General features: G+C 44.4%; 2 protein-coding genes and 1 long non-coding RNA gene across 3 annotated transcripts; 1 reads left to right on the forward strand and 2 right to left on the reverse strand.

Annotated features, from left to right (window-relative positions):
• On the reverse strand, nt 3933-5200 carry LOC110430928. Its single transcript, XR_002448355.1, has 2 exons — nt 4570-5200; nt 3933-4246 (listed from the first exon to the last, which is right to left on the reverse strand). It is a non-coding gene; the product is annotated as an uncharacterized LOC110430928 (long non-coding RNA).
• LOC8079324 (probable LRR receptor-like serine/threonine-protein kinase At1g14390) lies at nt 8912-13822 on the forward strand. Its single transcript, XM_002437163.2, has 7 exons — nt 8912-10444; nt 11086-11219; nt 12152-12395; nt 12485-12693; nt 12768-12817; nt 13025-13145; nt 13237-13822. The coding sequence occupies exons 1-7, from the start codon at nt 9130-9132 to the stop codon at nt 13480-13482; spliced, it is 2319 nt and encodes a 772-aa protein (XP_002437208.1). The 5' UTR covers nt 8912-9129; the 3' UTR covers nt 13483-13822.
• Nucleotides 13970-17468, reverse strand: LOC8079325 (polyadenylate-binding protein 3). The gene is made up of 7 exons (XM_002438572.2): nt 17105-17468; nt 15703-16466; nt 15483-15560; nt 15318-15407; nt 14972-15214; nt 14701-14871; nt 13970-14467 (listed from the first exon to the last, which is right to left on the reverse strand). The coding sequence occupies exons 1-7, from the start codon at nt 17373-17375 to the stop codon at nt 14189-14191; spliced, it is 1896 nt and encodes a 631-aa protein (XP_002438617.1). The 5' UTR covers nt 17376-17468; the 3' UTR covers nt 13970-14188.

Genomic DNA, 21148 nt, shown 5'->3' on the forward strand with positions numbered 1-21148 from the left:
GTATCAACATCAGCGTTACAGTACGTCGGTCCATCCAAAACTAACCGTCTCCTCCGATCTGCATGCGCGATTTGATTATGATTTAGCGGGGTGAGTGAGAGGTGTGGGAGTGCGCGAGTGGCATCACTTTCTGCCTGCCCCAGCCCAGGTACAGACGAGAGGAACAGGCCATGCAGATGCAACCCAGACGCCGTAGTAGTACTAGTACTGCCAGCTAAAGCCATGGGCGGGCGGGCAGGCGAGCGGCATGGCATGTCATGACATGATGATACGTGCAGCGACACCCACCGGGCTGGGCTCTGGCTCTCCCTGTTCATGTGCTTGTGCACGCGAGATCTGGAGGCCGGGCCTCGTGCCGTGCCTCTCATCTGCTGCCGCCACCGCGGGCTCCACGGCACGAGAGAGCCCGTCCCGGGGGCATCCAATGGCATTGCCATCCGTCCGTCCGGCGTCCGCATCATCACCGACACAAATTATGAAAAGCTTTTGCATGGATCGGAGCGGACCACAAGTCCACGAATAATTTGTCTGGGCGTCTGGCCGCTGCCAAATTCGGGTCTAGATCAAACGAGAATTTGGACGCAGCGTGCCGTTTTCCAGTGGCTGTTCGTTCGTTCCATTTTCCTGTGTCTACCCTTAATTTATCCTCGTACTTTTTTTAAGTTGTTCTAAGTTAATTTTTTAAACTTTAATCGAATTTCTAGAAAAAACGCTAAGATTTATATTATCAAATTAGTATCATTAAATTTATAATATATTTTCATAAAATACTTATTTTATATCATAGATATTGATATTCTTTCCTATGAAGTTGCTCAAATTTAAAAAAATTAATTGATACTAGTTCTAGGAATTAGAGTTTTCAGAAACAAAGGGAGAAATCGCCAGTGGTATACTCCTTCTATCTATCAAAGTTATATGCATCAATAACTTACATGTGTAAACCTTTTTTTTTAAAAAAAAACTTGTATGCATGACTGAAAGGCTTGAAAATAGGACTTATACCTTATATACTCTTTCAGTACTTTGAACCTCTTCGCCGTGTTCTTAGCGATCCGTGTATGCTAAGCAACAGGGTAATATCGTTGTTTATTATATTTATTTATGTCATGTTTATCTGATGACGAGGGTGACAGCAAAACCCACCTATGGATATAAAATACAGCAACTCCAGCAGTAGCTTCTAAACTAGGGCTCTCATTTTCGATTTGGGTGTTTCTCCTATTTTTGTTGGCCCTCTATTTTTTCTATTTGCTCCAACAAAAGCCTCTAAATTCAAACCCCTAAATTCTCTTAATAGGCACTGATTATTGGGACCCACTTGTCATCCTCAATGTTTTACCAACTGAGCTATCGGCCGACGGAAGAGTCGGCGTTGCACCGAAGGACGGAAGAAGCCCACGTTGGGGCGGGGGAAGAGACGGCGGTGCAGCGAGCGAGGGGAAGAAGTTCGTGTTGGGGCGGGGCGGAGCAGTGGCTACCGACTTTCTGCATCGCCACATCTTGAGCAGGAGGAGAAGGGGAGGAGCGCCTGCGATGACACGTCTCTACGGGAGGGGAGGGAGAGCTGGTGGCCGCACGGCCTGCTGCGCCGCCACATCTTGTGTGGGAGGGGAAAGGGAGGAGCGCAACAGATACAGAGGAAGGGAAGGTCCACGCGTGGATTCAACGGGGAGGAAATGGTGGCATGCTGTGGATGGGTCACGAGCAGGTAGTCAGGCGAATGGGGGCCGAGGGGATGACCCAACAGGAATCGGGGCTGTTGGGAATATTTTGTTGGCTTAACAAATTTGGGGTCTATAGTAGAAGCTATGCTGGAGTTATTTGACGTGGACACCTATATTTAGCTATTGGGGCTCAAATAGGGATTCTGTTGGAGTTATTTAAGTATAGGACCAACCCAAAAAACTTTGGGGTATTTGTATATGCCCCTGCTAACATGCCATAATAATGTTATAATATACTGTATCCAGTTCAAGTCACAGTAGTGTTACCGTACTTCAATGCGACCACATACTCTGAAAATTTCCAGGGCACCTAGTTGCAGCGTGTTGTTTAATTAATCCTGTAACCCCTGAGGCAAACAGTCACAGTGGTGTTATCGTACTTCAATGCGACCACATGGTCTGAAAAAAATTCAAAACAGTTAGTCGCAGCTTGTGTGTTGTTTAATCCTGTAAACCCTGAGGCAAATTCAGAATCATTTTGCCACTTTTTAAAAGCAGACTCGCAGAGATTGGCCGAGAAAATGCCAAACCCATATTCGGATGGAGCGTACATTTCTTTTTACATTTAGGGCCTGTTTAGATTGGGAACGAAAATTTTTTGGATGTCACATCGGATGTGTCGGAAGGATGTCGGGAGGAGTTTTTAGAAACTAATAAAAAAACAAATTACATAGCTCGTCAGGAAACTGCAAGACAAATTTATTAAGCATAACTAATCTGTCATTAGCATATGTGGGTTACTGTAGCACTTAAGGCTAATCATGGAGTAACTAGGCTTAAAAGATTCGTCTCGCGATTCTCAACTAAACTGTGTAATTAGTTTATTTTTTTATCTACATTTAATGTTCCATACATGTGTCTAAAGATTCGATGGGATGGATGAAAAATTTTTAGGTGGGGAACTAAACAGGGCCTTAAAGAGACAAGCGTCTGACCGTTACAGTGACTGACTTTTAAGACGAATACCCATCTATTAATGATTTTTAGAAAACCAAAAAACATGTAGAAAAATACTAATAACACATCTTTTTATTTCTTCGTTTGGCTGATAAGCCATAACAGAAAATATTGTTGGCTGATTTGTTATGAGAGAAAAACAATGTTAAATAACTGGTTGATTTGTTGTGATAGAAAAACATTGTTCAATGACTGGTAGATTCGGTTGATAAGCTCAAACGAACACGCTGCTAACTAGATTATAGGGCGTGTCTCCATAGTTGAACGTTTGAAAAACTCGGAATACTGAATCTTATAAAAGCTAATTATTTAAATATGAAAATTTATGACTTTAGATGATTTGAAATATTTTTTCAACAACTAAGTTATAAACTAATTTCAAAGTCTTAGAAATAAAATGAACTCAGGTATTCTAAACTTTGCAAATTTCAAAACTTAGTTAACAATTAATTTTTAGACCATATCAATATCTGAGCCTTTTTAAAAATCTTAAATTTTAAAATCGGAGAACTTATATTAAATTTTAGGACTCTGAATAGTTTTAAATAAAAAACTTGTCAACTAGAAAATTGTACGTCATGTCAAGCTCTACAATTTTACTATAAAGTTTATTTTTATCTGACTTCATATATGAAAAGTTATTAATCCTTTTAAACAACTATTTTTCAAGTGTTCTTCTAAGAGTTTCACGTGTGTTAATTAATTGTTACAGGCTCCACTTTCCGAAAGCTAGCCTCTGGAAATAACTATTTATAATAAATGAATAATCGAGAGGAGCATCTATCTAGATTCCGCCTGACCATTCAGAGATGTGACACACAAAAAAACATTACAGGCCTGTATCCTAAAACATTTTTTGTTAGTAATATGTACAAGAAATGCGAAAAAATAAATTTGGAGCACAAATAAGAGTGCCATGGTTTTGGCGTATGACTTGACTACCCATTTGGTGATTTGCAGCGTCGTCACATGGTTGATGGTCGTTTCATCGGTTCACGTGTACGCCTTATGCATTAGCTCAGCTCTCTTTTAGGGCATGTACAACCTATAGACGGCCTTCCGTCTGTAAGAGCCTCGAATCTAATGTACAGACAAGTATAGAGATAGATCATACAACTCATAGACATGGGGTTGTCTGCAAACTGTTTAATGCTTTGCATGTAGCCAAAGATCATTCATAAATATTTATTTTATATACCGTTGTGTTGCTATTTGTTTAAACCACGACAAAATCATTCCACCAACAGATTAGTTCAACTGTCATTCAGTTTTCCATAAATTAGTGCTGAAACACAACTCTTGTCGTGGTTTAAACAAATAAACAAGACTGAACTCACAATACAAGCAGCATGTTCAAATCAGGAACATGTTCATGCAGGCAACACGAAAGCACATATTCAACACGAGGGTACATGTACATTCGAACTAGCATCAGATTCTCATCGAATGCAAACAGCTAGGAGGAAATACAGTACAAGTTCTTTTTCAATTGATCAGGTAGCTACTAGGAGCTTCCACTCCATCGTCCATCATACAAAGCTGCAGAACCTGAAGTTTGAAAACTGTAACATTGGAGCCAGTTGAAGATTAACAGGCTGCAGAATCTGAGTGAAATCCACATCCAGTTCAGCTGAATATTCAGATACTGAACTGAATGCACATTAACATTCAGATATGAGTTCACATTCAGGTAACAGACACCTGAAAATTCAGAGGATTCACAGTTCCTGGATACTATCCTACTTTTGTGGATAATTATGTGGAATAATTGGAGTGACGACATACTATATATTGAGCTATATGTGCTTATCCAGTTATCCTTGTTCGAGATGACATCCTGACGCAAAAAAAAGGGACAGAAAAAAAATAGTATCCTGAGTCCAACCTGAAAATGCTGCTCGATGGCGACCGGGCTCTCCACCTCCACCTCCGCCTCCTCCTCTTCGGCTCGTCCTCATCGTCCTGTTTGTGCAGCCATTGATGAAAAAAGCAGCAGAAAATTAACTGGCAAGCTTCAGCTCACAGCTCTCATGGTGGCCAGGGCAGAGCTCGCCCATGCGCAACCTACGGCGCGGCGGAGCTGGCCCGCACGTCTCGCGGCGGCCAGGGCGGAGCCTACGGTGCAGCTCGCGACGGTTGGGCGGAGGAAGGATATGAGGCGCCGCCGCCGCCGCCGGTGAGGCACCCTTGCTCTTCCTAGATGCGGACGAGGCTTTGCCACTCGACAGTTTGGGGCGCACCCAAACTGAACCTTGTGCGCGCATGGGATCCGCGAGACCAAGGGACCGGCGAGGCACCATACAACGGTGCTGGAGCTGGCGACTCGACCTCGGGCCACGAGCTCTCCTCGTCGTCTCGTGAGACGACGACGGCTCCGTCTCTTGGCATTGGCAGGGTTCTTTTCACAAATATGTCATCACGGAGACGGGGCCAAAAGACGCGTTGTACATGCCCTACGTTTAGTCAAGGCGCACTCGACGTATCAAGGAGTGCACATCTTCCTCCGATATAATAGAAGAGCATCCGGCTTCGTCCCCACAAGTGAGGAATCAGACCAAAATTATTACATGACATAAATATTTAAAATAAAATCAGTCCCATATTTTTTCCTCAAAGTTTGTAAGTAAAGACGTAATGCCACCCATGAGAGGTGAAGAAGGCCAGTGTTGTAGTCTCCAATGTATGACAAGTACAATGATGTGTTCTTTCTTGCCATCACAAAGCTGCAATTGGCTCCACCGACGAAGCCAATAAGCAAACTATCGAAGTAAGTTCTGCACAAAGTTTGGCTACAATTGTCAAAAACAATTTTTTTTTCTTGACAACCAAACAAACCAGCAAAAAAATTGTTGCCCTTAGTAGTAAATTTCTTCCGATAGGTGTTGAGGCCTTGTTTAGTTCCAAAAAATTTTAAGATTTCTCGTCACATCGAATCTTGTGGCACATGCATGAAGTATTAAATGTAGACGAAAATAAATACTAATTACACAGTTTATCTGTAATTCACGAAATGAATCTTTTGAGTCTAATTAGTCTATGATTGGATAATATTTGTCACAAACAAACGAAAATACTACAGTAGCTAGCAAAAACCAAAATTTTCTCTCAACTGAACAAGGCCTGAGTTGAGTACCAAGTAGAGTTGGGACATCGGACTGTCTCGTGCTGATATGATCTAGTTTTCACGTGCTTTGTGCTGCTTCCGATTATCACTTTCAGGTATGGATTTTTCTTTGGCATAAGCATGGTCCATGACACGGGTATGCTTTCACGCCTTTGTTTCTTTTCTTTATCTTCTTGATACATAGAAAAGAAATATTTTATAAGGAGTATGTATTATTTTCATAAAAAGTTTAAACCATTGCCATAATCCACTACAAGCAGATGAAAGTTAGTATAGTAAATACTAGAAAGTTGTGTATCAAAGATGTTCTTATATTACTATTTTTGTGTCGTGCCATCCAACATACTGAGATCCTAAGCATGTGGTGTGGTCCTAATTTTTGTGTGCAGTGATGTTGTTTCATCATACTAAAAGATCAAATCCCGCACTTAAATGGCACAACCCTAGTCTTATTCTATAACCAGATATTATTTTCTCTTACATAATTGAGCGTTTTGCTTTACGAAAAGCAAGCATAAGTGTTCATCTAATCTGTTTTTTTATAGGACTTATTCTGTTTTTGGTCCTTGGATTTGTCATATTTTAGCTCCCAAATTCAAATAGCTGACTAACTTTGGCATTTCAAGTATTCGAACCAAAGAATTTTATCCCTCGAATTGTTTCTGAACCTGATTTTTGCTGATGTGGTGATGGTTTGGCCACATCGAAGGATGTGATTTTATTTGACATCCATTTGAATCCAGTTACTATAGTGAAAAAGAAAAGAGAACCCAGTTTAACTGCGAAGCCATCCTATGGCATTTAAACCTACTGCTAACATTTATGATATCAACTAAGTATTATTAGGTTCTTATTAATTATATTTTTATAATATATCTATTTAATGTTATAAATCTTTGGCCTTGTTTAGTTCGCAAATTTTTTTAAGATTTTCCGTCACATCGAATCTTTGGTCGCATGCATTGAGCATTAAATATAGACGAAAATAAAAACTAATTACACAGGTTACCTGTAATTTGTGAGATGAATCTTTTGAGCCTAGTTACTCCGTGATTGGATAATGTTTGTCAAATAAAAACGAAAGTGCTACAGTAGTCGAAAAATAAAATTTTTACGAACTAAACAAGACCTTTGTAATTCTTTTTAAAATTTTGATCAAGCTTGAGATACTTTGACCCTCTAAATTCTTGAAATAACTTATAATTTGGAATGGATAGAGTATAAAGGAAATTTCAAAACAATTGAAGGATCGGAAAAACTTGGTGGATAGTTGAAGTCTTGAAGGGCCAAAGTTGTATGATACTTTAGTTTGAGGGCTAAAATCCATCTTAATCTTGTGATAATTGAGGGGGGGTGAAAAAAAATGAACTTGCATTTTTTATAAACGAATTAGGAAGGTTTCTTTGAAGAGGAAATATTCTCCATGTGGCCTAGATTAAAACGACGTAGAATTTAGAATACTTTGCCAGTAAAGTCCCCCGTCAAGTGTTAACAAACCTAATGGCTTGTTTGAATTTAGTCGGATTCGCATCAATTCACATGCGTTGGTGTGGATTGGAGTAGAACTTAAATTAAATTTCACCCCAATCCACTCCAACGCATATGGATTGAGTCTATCCAAGGCCTAATGTATTTGGAGTCTGATACGATCTTCCGGGCTTTCGCCATCCCCGAAGCACAACGAACACATGCGCCCCCTCACCAAATCCACTCAAACTCCTTGTCGTCTCCCGTAACTAACAGCCGATTGCAAAGTCGCCGCCGACGCCGAGCCGGCCGGTTACTGCCAAAAAAGAAAAAAAAAATCGTGCCAGTTCCCGGACTGATCCGCCGAGGAAGGAATCAAAAGCCGAAGCAGCGGTAGCCGGCCGGTGTGGCGCGTTTGACCGCAGCACTCGGCCCCCGTCGACCGCGCATGCATAGGCAGAGCCGCAGATGCGCTGCCTGCGGCACGCAGCTTGGATTTTCGGCAAATGTGACGAGGGAAAGCGAAGCATAGCAACCAATCCATCCAAAGCATGAGCAGGAGAGCAGTGCAGTGGCGAGTCGTCGATCGATTGACTCGTCGCGTGGAAGTTAGGTGCGCTCCACTCCACTCCACTCCACTCCATGGTCCATGCGACTGTGCGATGCGACGACGAGCCATGTGTGCAGTGCGTCTCATTCGCATTTGCCGGTAGTCGCTGGCATTCCGTGATTGCGCGGGCCAAGTCGTGAGTCGTCGCACTCGCACTCGCACTCGCACCTCGCTCTGACTTTGGAGGACATGGCTCGCTGCGTCCCTCTTCTCCTGCGAATCGTGTGTGATTTTCCGCCGCGTGCTCCGGCGACTCTGCCGGTGCCCAGCGGATTCTCGCGCCTTGCGGTTGCCAATGCCAAAGGACAAGCCGCCCGGCCGGCCGCCACGATACGCGGGCACCGGGCATGCTCCGCCCTTGTGTTCCGCACCGCACCGTCCGTCCGTCCTTGAGCCACGCATCGTTTTCACACACTACTATCATCACCAGTTTTAATTCCCCTGAGACTATCTCCAACAATCGTTACCCAAAATACAAGACCCATTTGTCTTTTGGTTAGCGCTACAGGTAAAAGGTTCCATACCTATTTTTAGTCTTCTTCAACAACAGGACCTAAAAGACAACACTCTCTGCAAATGGGTCTCGAGGAGAGAGGATACCCAAATTTGGGTTATGCCTCTCCTAATACCCAAAATAAATTTTCTGTATGGGTACTCTGTTGGAGGCTATCGGTATTGTGTTGGAAACCTATTTTGGGTTTGGGTTTACAAATGCATGTCCTTGCGGAGACAGCCTGAGGCCCGGACACTTTGAATACAGCAGCCACCTGGCACTGACATGTGGGCTCCGACTACCACCAGAGATCCACTACGCCATTCGTTTCTGCTGTCAGGCCAGGGTACGGTACGGTACCACGCGTTCGCGCAGGCCAGGCCATCCATTCCCTCGCGGACGCCACGTCTTCCGTGGGCTCGGCCCACCGCCTCACTGCCACCGGTATCCCACCCGAGCAGACGGCCCCACGCGTCAGGGAGTCCAAGCCAGCCGCGCGACAAACCACGCGGGGCAAGGCTGCTGCTAGCGTTAGTGCGACTGTCCCCACTCCAAGTTCGGCTGGAAAGCACTCGCCCTGCTCGGTCATCCATGGCGACCTCCACTCCACCGCCTGCCTCCCACGCCTCCTCCTCCCCCCACTGACCAGTGATCCCTTCCTCTCCCTCCCTCCGTCTCTAGCTTCGACATTGCCAGCCACCCCTGTCCACGGCCGCCGCGCCAACTGTCTCAGTGTCAGACCCACGCCACGATGGCTCTCTCCCCGCCTTCCCCTCCTCACGCCACCACCGTCCTGCTCCTCCTCCTCCTCCTGCTCACCTGCACCGCCGCCAGCATTGCCACCCTGGCGTCCGCGCAGCCGCAGCCGCAGCCGCTGGCGTCGTCGCAGGCCAAGGCTCTCCTCCGTGTGCGCCGCCTGCTGTTCTACCCACCCGCTCTCGAGCCGCTGCGCGGGGCGCCAGACCCCTGCGCTTTGCCGCCGACTCCATCCCTCGCCGTGGCGTGCGAGGGCGGCCAGGTCACGGCGCTCTCGGTCCGGGGCGACCGCGACCCGGACGCGGCGTGGCGCGCCGCGCTCCCGGCCACCTTCTCCTCCGAGGCGCTCTTCACCACGCTCACCCGGTTCCCGGCGCTGGCGCGGCTCTCGCTCGTCAGCGTCGGCGCATGGGGACCGCTTCCGGGCGCCAAGCTCCGCCGGCTCCAGGCGCTGCAGCAGCTCAACCTCAGCTCCAACTACTTCTACGGCGGCGTCCCCAACGACGTCGCGCGGCTCTACTCGCTGCAGAGCCTCGTGCTGTCGTGGAACTGGCTCAACGGCTCCGTGCCGTCGCTCGCCGGGCTCCAGTTCCTCCAGGAGCTCGACGTGTCGCACAACCGCCTGGGACCGGGGGCGTTCCCGGACGTCGGGAACGCGGTCGTGCGCCTCGTCCTGGACGACAACAACTTCACGGGGAGTATCCCGGCGCGGGTGGTCAGCTCGCTGGGACAGCTCCAGTACCTCGACGTGTCCCGGAACAGGCTGCAGGGCTGGATCCCTTCCTCCATCTTCGCGCTCCCGGCGCTGCGGTACATCAACCTCTCACGCAACCGGCTGGCCGGCCAGCTTCCCGCGACCACGGCTTGCGCCGACGCGCTGGCGTTCGTCGATGTCTCGGCGAACCTGCTCACTGGGTCACGCCCCGCGTGCATGCGGGGCAACTCCTCGGCGCGTACGGTCCTCGTCGCGGGCAACTGCTTCGCCGACGCCAAGCAGCAGCGGGCCAGCTCGTACTGCAACCCCGGCGCGCTGGCCGCCGTGCTGCCGCCGCCGCAGGGGAACGGAGGAGGGCAGGGGAGGGGGAAGAAGGGCCACCAGATCGGGATGGTTCTCGCGATTGCCGGCAGCGTCGTTGGTGCCGCATTGCTCATTGCGCTGGCCACGGTGGTGGTCCTGAGGAGGGCGAGGAGGCAGCATCCAGAGGCGACCATCCTGCCCAAATCGCCCGCGGCGACACCGACCAAGAAGGCGGATGGATGGAAGGCTCCGGCTAAGGCAACCCAGAAGATTATTACTCCTGCTGATAAGAGTAAGAGGAGAAATTCATTTGCATAATTGAATTGATCGTCTCAGTTGCTTTTTTTTTTCTTCAGTTATTAGTGCGATTCTTAGCTTGTACTAGTATATTTAAAATGAAAAGGGAGCACAAGGTTATGGGCAAATTTCTAGAAATGAACGGGTGATCTATGATTAGTGGTGCAAAGCAACAGTAGTACAGAATCGAACCACGAGTGCCTTTCAGCATCTAGTTGCTTTCTCCCATTTTCATATGCCTTCGTTTTAATTTGGTGAATAAAGTCTACTCGCTTTAGTCAATGATGAATTGGGAAACTTTTCTTGACGTACTATATGGATCTTACTTAGACCCTGAGCTTTTGAAACATGGGATGATGGATCTTTATTCCTTACTTCAGAGATGACTTTGAGAAAGTAAAAGGCTTCAAAGTCAATCAACCAATAAAGGAAAAAAAACAATGAACTATTGCAATCGATGGGCGCAGCTTGTGCCATCTAGGAATCTCGTAATGTATTTTTCTCCTCTCTTATTTATGAAAGCCAATACCGGATCTTAAAAAAAAAGAACAATTGCTTTAACCGTAAATTTAATTTAGTGATGTTAACATTTTTGAAGTTTTCTTTCACATTCTAATATGGTCTCCATTTTTATAGGACATGCATCACAGGCTGCAAGGGTGAATACACTGGAAGTGCCAGTCTACCGAGTGTGTACACTGGAGGAGCTCGAAGAAGCAACTGACAATTTTAGTTCCTCCAACCTAATCAAGGATAGTCCTCTTGTACAGGTATGCAGTAATGGATTCCTTTAGCTTCGATTGTGGCATGGAAGGGCAATGAATATACAAATAATCGTTCCAGTGTCCATCATAAATGAAGTACTGTTTACTCTGCAGAATGTTTTACTGTATTTCAGTAGTGTGATCGACTGGTCATGTGAGTTTTACATTTAAATTAATTCATCTTCACCATTTTTTTAAACAATGCTTAGTTCTGCTAGGATACTAGGCTAACTTCGCAAATGGTCCACTGCAGTAGGGACGCTCATGGCAGAGTACAACTGTATACTGCCAATTATTGTCCTATTGTGTTGCATTTTGGCTGCTTTAGACATTTGATAATCAAAGGCTCTGGGGAGGTTATTTAAAAGTACCTTTCACTGATATATTATTCAAGCTTGTGTTTGGAGGTCTATCAACTTCTAATTAAATGTACAAAACATGTATCCAAATGGGAGCAAATTGAAATTTGTTCTAATATAGTTACTACTACCTCTGTCCCAGGCTATGCCCCTGGACATGAGCATAGCCAGAACCCCTTATTTTGGGATGGAGTTAGTAGTATTCATCAGTGTCTAAGGCCCCGTCTGGTGGGTCTCTGGCCAGCTCCGGCTTCCAGCTCTTCGTGCACTATAGCAAGAAGCTAGAGTCGTTTGGAACCAGGGCCTAAGGGAACTTGAGGCTCAATTCACTTGCATATATTATTATGGTTAGACGTATCTTACACATAGTATGTCCAGGCTTCCAGCCATAGTGATCAATTGCTGTTTTGTCCATTTTATTCAGGGTATTATGCGTATTTTGATATTTTGCATCAACAATTAATGTTGCCATGTTGGCCTTACCCTTCTCTCACATCTTTGTCATCAGCTTTACAGCTTTATGCTAGAAATATTGTGAAGACTAATTTCGGTTCGTTTATATGTGCCTCGCTTTTGTAGCATTATAATGGTCAGCTTCAAGATGGTTCACGAGTATTAGTTAGATGTTTGAGGCTGAAGCCGAAGTACTCCCCCCAGAGCCTTGTCCAATACATGGAGATTATTTCTAAGCTTCGGCACCGTCATTTGGTCAGCATCATTGGTCATTGCATTGTCAGTGATCAGGATAATCCTAATATTGCCAGCTCAGTATACCTCATTTCTGAATGTGTAACAAATGGATCTTTAAGAAGTCACCTTACCGGTATGGTACTTACAGTGATTGACCATGCATGTAGTTATATAACTGAATATCTGCATGACTCCCAACTTATGTTTTGACTGATTGTATAGAGTGGAGGAAACGTGAAATGCTGAAATGGCCACAACGGGTTTCTGCTGTCATTGGTGTTGCGAGAGGAGTTCAGTTTTTGCATAATGTGACTGCTCCAGGCATCGTACAGAATAATCTCAACATAGAACATATCCTGCTGGACAAGACCCTCACATCGAAGATCAACGACTTCAGTCTTCCAATGATATCAATTAGCAAGAATGGCAAGGTGAGTTCAAATGATTGGTGAAGTTTCTCGTTTGCCTGCCTGATAGCTAAGTTGTAACTGTTCCTATAATACAGATTTTCTCAGAGACCCCATTTGCTGTCCATGAAGATAATGATATTGGCAGGTAGGTTTTCCCTAACCTTGTGGAAAGAAAGCGACATCTCCACATAATAATCTAGAATCGTATCTAGGGATGATTATTAGTTATATCAATGAACACAAGCGTAGTGATTGGTTGTTACTTGTTAGGTTACCAATCAGTTTTCAGAATGAATTAGTAACACAATTTTCTTGCACTGAATAAACCAACCTGATTCTCTCTGCTCTCTAGTGCTCACAATGGGGAACAAGGTGACAAGCAAGACATCTACCAGATTGGCCTAATTCTCCTGGAGGTGATCACAGGCAAACCAACAGAGTCCCAAAGCCAACTAGAGTCACTGAAAGCTCAGGTTAAACTCAAGCTCCATTTCCAGAGAACAATAATGAGTTTGTATTTCCCACCAACGTTACTATAACTTTGTTTATCGTGACGATTTGCAGCTGAGCGAGGCCCTGACTGAAGACCCAGATAGGCTGAAAGACATGGCAGACCCAGCGATCCATGGTACTTTTGCAGTGGACTCCTTGAGCACAGTCGCTGAGATATCCCTCAACTGCACGGCTGCTAACCCAAGCGACCGGCCTTCCATCGACGACGTACTCTGGAACCTGCAGTACTCCATGCAAGTGCAGGATGGGTGGGCGAGCAGCGATAGCTTAGGCTTGAGCGTCAAATCACAGGCTTAGGTGCACAGTGAATCACAGGCTTAGATAAAGGCGCAGTGATTTTGTTCCTACTTCCTACAAATGATAATTATGAAGCTCTAGGCACCGGCACTCTGCCTCTTGTTTTTCTGTTTTTTGTTTCGGAGAAGATAGGTCGTTGGTGTTCTCTACTGTACATATATATATGTGGACCTTTCCTTTTTCAGGACTGTTTTTTGTGGTGTAAAGCTCAGGCTCTATTAAACATCGACGCCATGAGGTTAAGCGCTCGTTCACCAGATGTGTGCTGACAACTGACATTTATGCAGCAGCACACAAGCTGTAGTTAAGCTGGGAATTACAGACTGAATTCTTTGAAACAGTCCCCTTAGTTTTGAGTTCCAAGGTTAGCAAAATCTGAAAAAGGACTTTCCTTAAAAAAAAAATCTGAAAAAGGATTTTAACTCTAGGCGTTTGGCTGCGCATCTCCAATCTTTTTGTATAGCTTGAGCATCATATATCTCAGATATGGAGTATCATTGCAGCCTAATTTTTATTCAAAAAGAAGAATTGGAGACAAATATTGCATTGTAAGTTTACGCTATGGTTCGATAACTGATAAACCAAGAGTAACCTGGAACGGATCAACTACGAGACAAGGAGGTTCAGCTACACATTAGCAAATCCTAGGCATGTCCAGAGTCCAGACCAGCACAAGAACTAATAACCTTTATTGTCATGCAATCGCTCAGGCGTTCACGGTTGGTGTGGCGTCGGCAGCAGTAGCAGGATCGGCTGAGCCTTCCGCTGTGGCGGTGGCAGCAGCAGCAGCAGGATCGGCTGAGCCTTCGGCTTTGGTTCGCTGTAGAACATCCATGGCTTCACGGACTTTGGCCCGGAGAACCTCCGGAGATTGCAACAGCTGTAGGATCTTGACCTTGTCCATCTCGAGCAGCATTCCGGTCACTTTGCCAGCGTGATCATGCTCGAGCTGTTCGACCAGCGCGTACAACTTGTTGCCCAGAATCTGAACACCATGAAAAGAACATGTGCCCATGTTACCATAGATTTCATCAATGATGTATGTACTTCTAGTGGCACTAAAAAAAAAAATCTTAATCTGCCACGAGATATCAGCAATGCTAAGTCAGCTCATGGTCGACACAGCTAACTCGATTCAGAAACATGTAATAATCCACTTGAAAGTTTGAGGATGTATTGAAGATTTGAAGCCCTTTAGGATTTGTGATGCATTATTACCTGCTGTTGGTCTGCCGGTTCAGCAGATGCTACAGCAGTAGTTATGCTGCTGCCATCGTGTTGCTGCGACACCATGGCACTTGGGAAGCCCTGAGGCAGCATTGCAGGGTAAGCCCCATGTCTGGCGTTCGGCATGTACCTGATGTTGTGATTTGCATTTGCGTGGATCATCTGAAAAAGAGATGAAAGCACTATTAGCAGAAGAACAACATTGCATGCCAGACATGATTTTGGTAATCCTATATATGATGATTTTCGTCAATGGACATACCGCCTGCTGCTGCCGATATGCAGCTGGACCACCCGTCCTCTGGCGAGGGTACCTCGATCTCTGCATGTTGTGTGGCATCATAACGGGAGAGACAGGCCCCATTGCTGGAACGAAGTGCTGCGGAAACCCAAAGACTGCAGCCTGAGGTGGGATCTGGCCAGGTGCAGGGTGACCAAAATAAACCTGCTGAGGTCCGGCGTATGGAGAAGCTGCCATTGCCAGGTTACGTTGAGCAAAATGTGCCTAGCAAAAATGATGTCAATCTCAACTTCCTGTTCATGAAGAAATTTTGTGTGCACGCAACAACAACAAAGCATTTGGTAAAACAAACCACAAGGTTACATACCATTAGCATGGCTCTTCTTTCCTCCTTAGGTTGAGCTAAACCAACATAGAGCGGTTTCTTTCCAACAATCCTACCGTTCATTCCATTTATCTGACATGTGGTTTACCATGGTAAATTTTAGAAACATGAAACAGTAAATCTTAAAGTCAGTTAGTATCAACTTACCGCACTATGGCCAGCTTCAGCAGTAGCAAACAACACAAATCCTGAACCCTTGCTCCTTCCTTGAGCATCAACCATGACCTAAAAAATTATCAATAGCTCTAACACTTAATATATTGAATACTAAAAGTAGAAGTAGAACTTTTTTTTTCTTCAGAAAATGCTTCAATAATAAAAATAACAAAATAGAAAATGAGCAATTGAAATATAACAATAGAAGTACCTTGCATGAAGTTACTTGACCGAATTCTTCAAATAAAATTTTTAACCCTTCGTCATTTATACTATCATCAATGTTCTTCAAGTACAAATTAATACCATTAGGCTTGTCTACTTTCTTATCTCTGTCTTCTTGTTTAAATTTTGTTTTCAGCTCGGCTTGTCTTTCTGCCTTTTTTTGAGCCCTTCCAACATATAAAGTCTTATCATTGATGACCTTTCCGTTAGCCTTTTTCACTGCTTCTAAAGCAAATTCTGGTTTTTCAAAATTTACAAAACCAAAACATTTGGAGACACCATTAACATCCCTCATGACCACAGCACTTGTAATTTCACCAAACGGTGCAAACTCCTGGCGAAGATCATCATCACTGAATTCAGTGGGCAAGTTCTTTATATATACATTTGTGAACTTGACTTCTCTGTTCCGTCGGCGCATGTGTAGGCCCACAAACATTTCTCTGTCATTTGCTAGCATACCATTAAGTCGGTTAATTGCATCTTGAGCGGATTCCTCAGTCTCATATTGTACAAAACCATACCCTTTCGACTGACCAGCCGAATCAGTGGCCACCTTGCAAGATAATATGGTGCCAAAGGAGGAGAACATCTCATATAGGTTCTTGCTATCAATGCTAGGCTCAAGGTTTTTAACAAACAAGTTAGCACGTCCACTTTTACGCAGGCTTGGATCCCGGTTAGAGAACATAACCCGGATGTGCTTTCCACTCAATGGGGCAAAATTCAAAGCTTCCAGTGCACAAGTAGCTGCAAGTAATCCAAGTTATAATAAACTTAATTTATAGATATATTGGTCAATATCATTCTATACTTTTACATCAAAACTGAATAATCTATCATATGATTGATAATCAAAGATTAACATTTTCTCCACCAAGAAGAGAGTCTATAATAGCATAAATCACTAACAACAACACAAAGCTCTATAAGCAATTTGTAGAGTGTAAGCAATATGCAAATCATCAAATCGAGATTTTAGACTTTTCTAATTATACAAGCCATAGTCTTTAAAGCAAAAGGAAGTAAAATCATTGCATGTATATATACCGCATCAAACCTAGAAACTACAAGATCCATCACGCAACCTCTGGTTCCATCATCAGAACTTTTTAATAACTAGATAATCAAGATTCATATTTCATAGTGACATAAACCCTGATCACCTCAACCTCTCCAAATTAAAATTTAACCTGACAACATAAATTCAGAAAGAACAAAAAGGAAACGTATTCCTGAGAAAACACACACTGTATATTATGATATATACCATAGCACGTTATGATATATACCATAGCACGCGATCAAAACAAACCCTAGGAAGATTATTAGCATCTATAATCAATTATAGGACCTAGCGCTACAAGCGAGCATATGGAGAAACTTACCTTCCTGGCGTGAGTAGAAATTGACGTAGCCGTACCCAAGCGAGACGCCGCTGACGATGTCCCGGCAGACGCGCACGCTCACGAGGGGCGCGACCTGGCTGAAGACCGCGTGTAGCTGCGTCTCGTCGACGCTCTCAGCCAGGTCGCCCACGTACAAGGACGAAATCGAGCCGAGCGGCGGCAGTACCGCCGCCGCCGCCGGTGTCCCCTCCGCAACAGGGACCGCTGCCGCCGCGATCGTGGACCGGGGCGTCGTCGAGGGACTCGCCATTGTGGGTTCTCGGCGGTTGCGGCTGCGGCGCGCCGATCCCCTCCGATCCGTCCTAGTCTCGATTTATTACCTTTTTCGAATTTCCTATTTGCCTCGATTATTTTTTATTTTGTTTTTTCTTTGATTATCTTGTTTTTACTCGATCGGTTACGGCTTTATAGGAAGCGCGCAGGCGCAGCGCCGGCGGGTGTGATCAGGAGTCGGGCGACGATCGACATGGAGGGAGCGGGGCCCGGTTCGCAGTGACCGAGGCAGTGAACACGAGTCGTAGCACAGGCAAGGTGTACAGCGTCGTGGGCTGTACATGTATAGCAGCAGGAGCCCGGCGGGTTTCTACTTGCTTTTCTCCGTGGCCCTCTAATAAGGCTTGTTCGGTAGGACGCGCGAGTGATCACGTATTTCTACATGTATCTCTAATATATGTATCCATATATAGATAATTAATCTATATCTTTTTTTGCAAGGAAAAAAATATAGATCATCTATGAATATATAGACTATAATATCAATATCTACTGTATATCTATGTCCATAAATGATCTATATTTGTATTTATATTTATATTTATATCAATATTAATATCAATATCTATATCTATACTATGCACATCTTTGAGACCATAGCCGGCCATTCTCTCTCTTCCGTGCACTTTAGAAGGCAGAATTTTGTGTAATCCTGTTTTTTTCGTTCATATGGTCAATGCGTGACACTCGTATTGCAAATTTGCAATCATGGAGTTTAAAATTGCAATGCATGTTTATTCGAGAAATATATGAGTCTTGCATAATGTCGTTGTGAGTTACTCCCTTTGTTTACAAAAGAATATAATTCTCACTTTTTCAAAAAAATCAAATGGTATACATTTTGACTAAATTTATATAAAAAATAAGTAACATTCATGTTACAAAATAAGTATCATTAGATTTGCTATAGAATAGATTTTTAATAATTTTATTTAGAGACACAAATGCTAATATTATTTACTATAAATTTAGTCAAACTTAAACTAATTTAACCGGCACAGATCCTATAGTTATATTCTTTTGTGGACAGAGAGAGTACTATATTAATGGAGTATTGTCGGCTATTGAATGTGATCCCCTGTGGTCTAGGTATTTTAATCTATGAGTTGGTGTTAATTATTAAGTCCTAGATTCTAATACCTGTCAGATCGTTTACATACATCTATACTATAATTGAAATCTTCTCTAGACAAATCCTACCTGCAAGATCAACGACTCACAGCACATGTCCTACAGATTTAACGGCCCAGATTAGAAGTATGATCACGACCTTACACACCATCAGCCTCGCGTCAAATCAAACCTCCGTCAGCTGCGTCGCGGGATCGATTCTTCCGATCGCACAAATAAAGAAACCCCCTGAATACTTGAGCTCGCGAAGCTCCTCTCCCTCGCCGCCGCCCCCGACGACCTCCCCCGCGCAGAGTCGCTCTTCCTCCTCTCCGTACCCCACTCCCCGGCGTCCCCCACCCTCGCCAACCTCCTCCTCCGCGCCGCCGCCGCGTCAGGCGCCACGCCCGGTGCCCTGCTCGCGTTCTTCTCCTGCCTCGTGGGCTGCCATGGGCTGCGGCCCAACGTATTCTCTTTCTCCATCCTCCTCGCTGCTATCGCCCCCACGGGCGTCGGAGCGCTCCCCCACAGCCGTGCCCTCCACGCCCGCGCGCTCGCGAGCAGGATGCTTGCCCCGATCGGCCTCGTCGGCGTGTACGTGATGACCAGCCTCGTCGGCGTGTACGCGGTGGCCCGCCAGCTCGAGGACGCCCGTAAGGTGTTCGACGAAATGTTAACCAGGGTGGTGGCCGCGTGAAACTGCATGCTCGCCGCATACGTTCAGTGCGGCGAAGTGGACGCCGCGCTGCGGTTTTTTGGCGAGATGCCTAGGAGGGACGCGGTGGCATGGACGACCATGATTGATGGGTGTGCGAATGCTGGGAGGGCAGCAGAGGCGGTGGACCTATTCCGGAGGATGAGAAAGACGCGTGTCAAGGATGACACAGTGACCATGGTTGCCTTGTTGACGGCCTGTGTAGAGCTGGGTCACTGGAGCTTGGACGGTGGGTGCATGCACGTGTGGACTTGGAAGGGTGGCAGTGGAGAACATACTCTAATCCATATGTATCTCAAGTGTGGTATTGTAGAAGATGCACGATGCTTGTTTGGGATTTTGTTTTATTATTTCTTTAATCGATCTCTACAATTTTTGTTTTTCTTGTTTGTTTGTCCAGTAAGGGGTGTAAGTATCTCATTTTTTATGTACTCGTTACCAAGGTTATAAGACAAATGATGAGCATTTGTAGATCAGCTGTGTTTCTCAACTTTTCTACATAGCATTTGTTAAAATTAAATATATGTTCCCAAATGAAGTACTATAATTTTCATATAGACTTTTTTGTTAGTGGGTAGGTTTGTTTTTTAATTTTATGATTTATTTTAGTTTTGTAATTTTTTTCTAAATATCGCCGTAGCGTTAGCACGGGCAATATACTAGCTAGCACAAACACAATTCTTCATGTCGGTTCAAAAACCTAATCACTGAAGATTTCTTGAATTAGTAGTAGAAAAGTGGCAATGACAAGGGGCTCATAATTGCTGGTTGATGATATTTTTTTTTTCAGAAAATCAATTTCGAGCTAAAAAATAGCAAATATTTTTTAATACTATATGACCACATCGGGCTCCGTCCATGCACATGTCACAAGTTACAACTCAAGCGATTTTTCGCACTTTACTAGGAGACCACACTGGACATGCACATGCGCGTGTAAGTCAAGTTACAAGACACATGGTTTTTTACACTTTGCTGGGAGATAATACTATGCAGCCATACGCGCATACGGGTTTTCACACTTTATTGGAAGACAATACAATGCAGCCACTTGCGGTCGCCGGTGCTCGAACCCATGACCTCAAGCTTCGCATAGTCATCTCCTAACAACTTCACCCATAAGGCATGTGGCCATTGGGATACTCGTTCTCCCTATTTTGTGTTCATCTGGTTTTGAAGTGAGTACTTTAGATCCTAAACGAATCCAAATAAAAAAAATATCAAGTTTGAAATTTTGTTTGGATGCTGCCCTTCATGGATAGTGCTGCAGTCCTAGGCGATTTGGTGATGTGCCATAGAATCCCAAGCTATTAAGTGCAAATTTAAGAGTCTTTCTAAAACTCATTCTCCAAATCATCATTTGGAGAGTTATTTATATAAAAATCAATTTCTATATCTTCCCACACAACAGTATTTCTATACCTTCTTTGCAGTCTAGAGTGCATTCTCGTTTTCAATGGCTAGCGGAAAATCCAGAGTATAAGATGGTATATTTGGATAACTAATTGAAGAGTCCTTTGGGTTTTTTCCATCAAAATTTATATTCCTAGCAATGAAGAAGGATTTACATAGCCTCTTAAAGTTGCTCTATTACTGTGATTTGCATACAAAACTTCACCAATAACTCATAAGCTGTCCAAATTGTTGGACCGTGTTTAAATTGAGATCTAGCAGGTAAATGTCTATTAGGCAACAAATTCTGGCTCTAGACATTTAAAATCGGACGCCTGAGAGACATGTCTATTTTGGTCGTAGACATCCAAAATCAAACCGCTGGGAAGCTTCATGGAAAGCCTGCCGGAACGGACAACCTTTTGAAGTTATGAACCAAAAAAATACATGTTCTGCAATACGTTACAGTTTTGCTTGGCTGCAGCTATTGCCTTTCCAAATCCCGAATAAAGCGGATTTGCGCCGGTACTCCT

This window comes from Sorghum bicolor, chromosome 10, assembly GCF_000003195.3.
Source record: "Sorghum bicolor cultivar BTx623 chromosome 10, Sorghum_bicolor_NCBIv3, whole genome shotgun sequence".
Lineage (NCBI taxonomy): Eukaryota > Viridiplantae > Streptophyta > Magnoliopsida > Poales > Poaceae > Sorghum > Sorghum bicolor.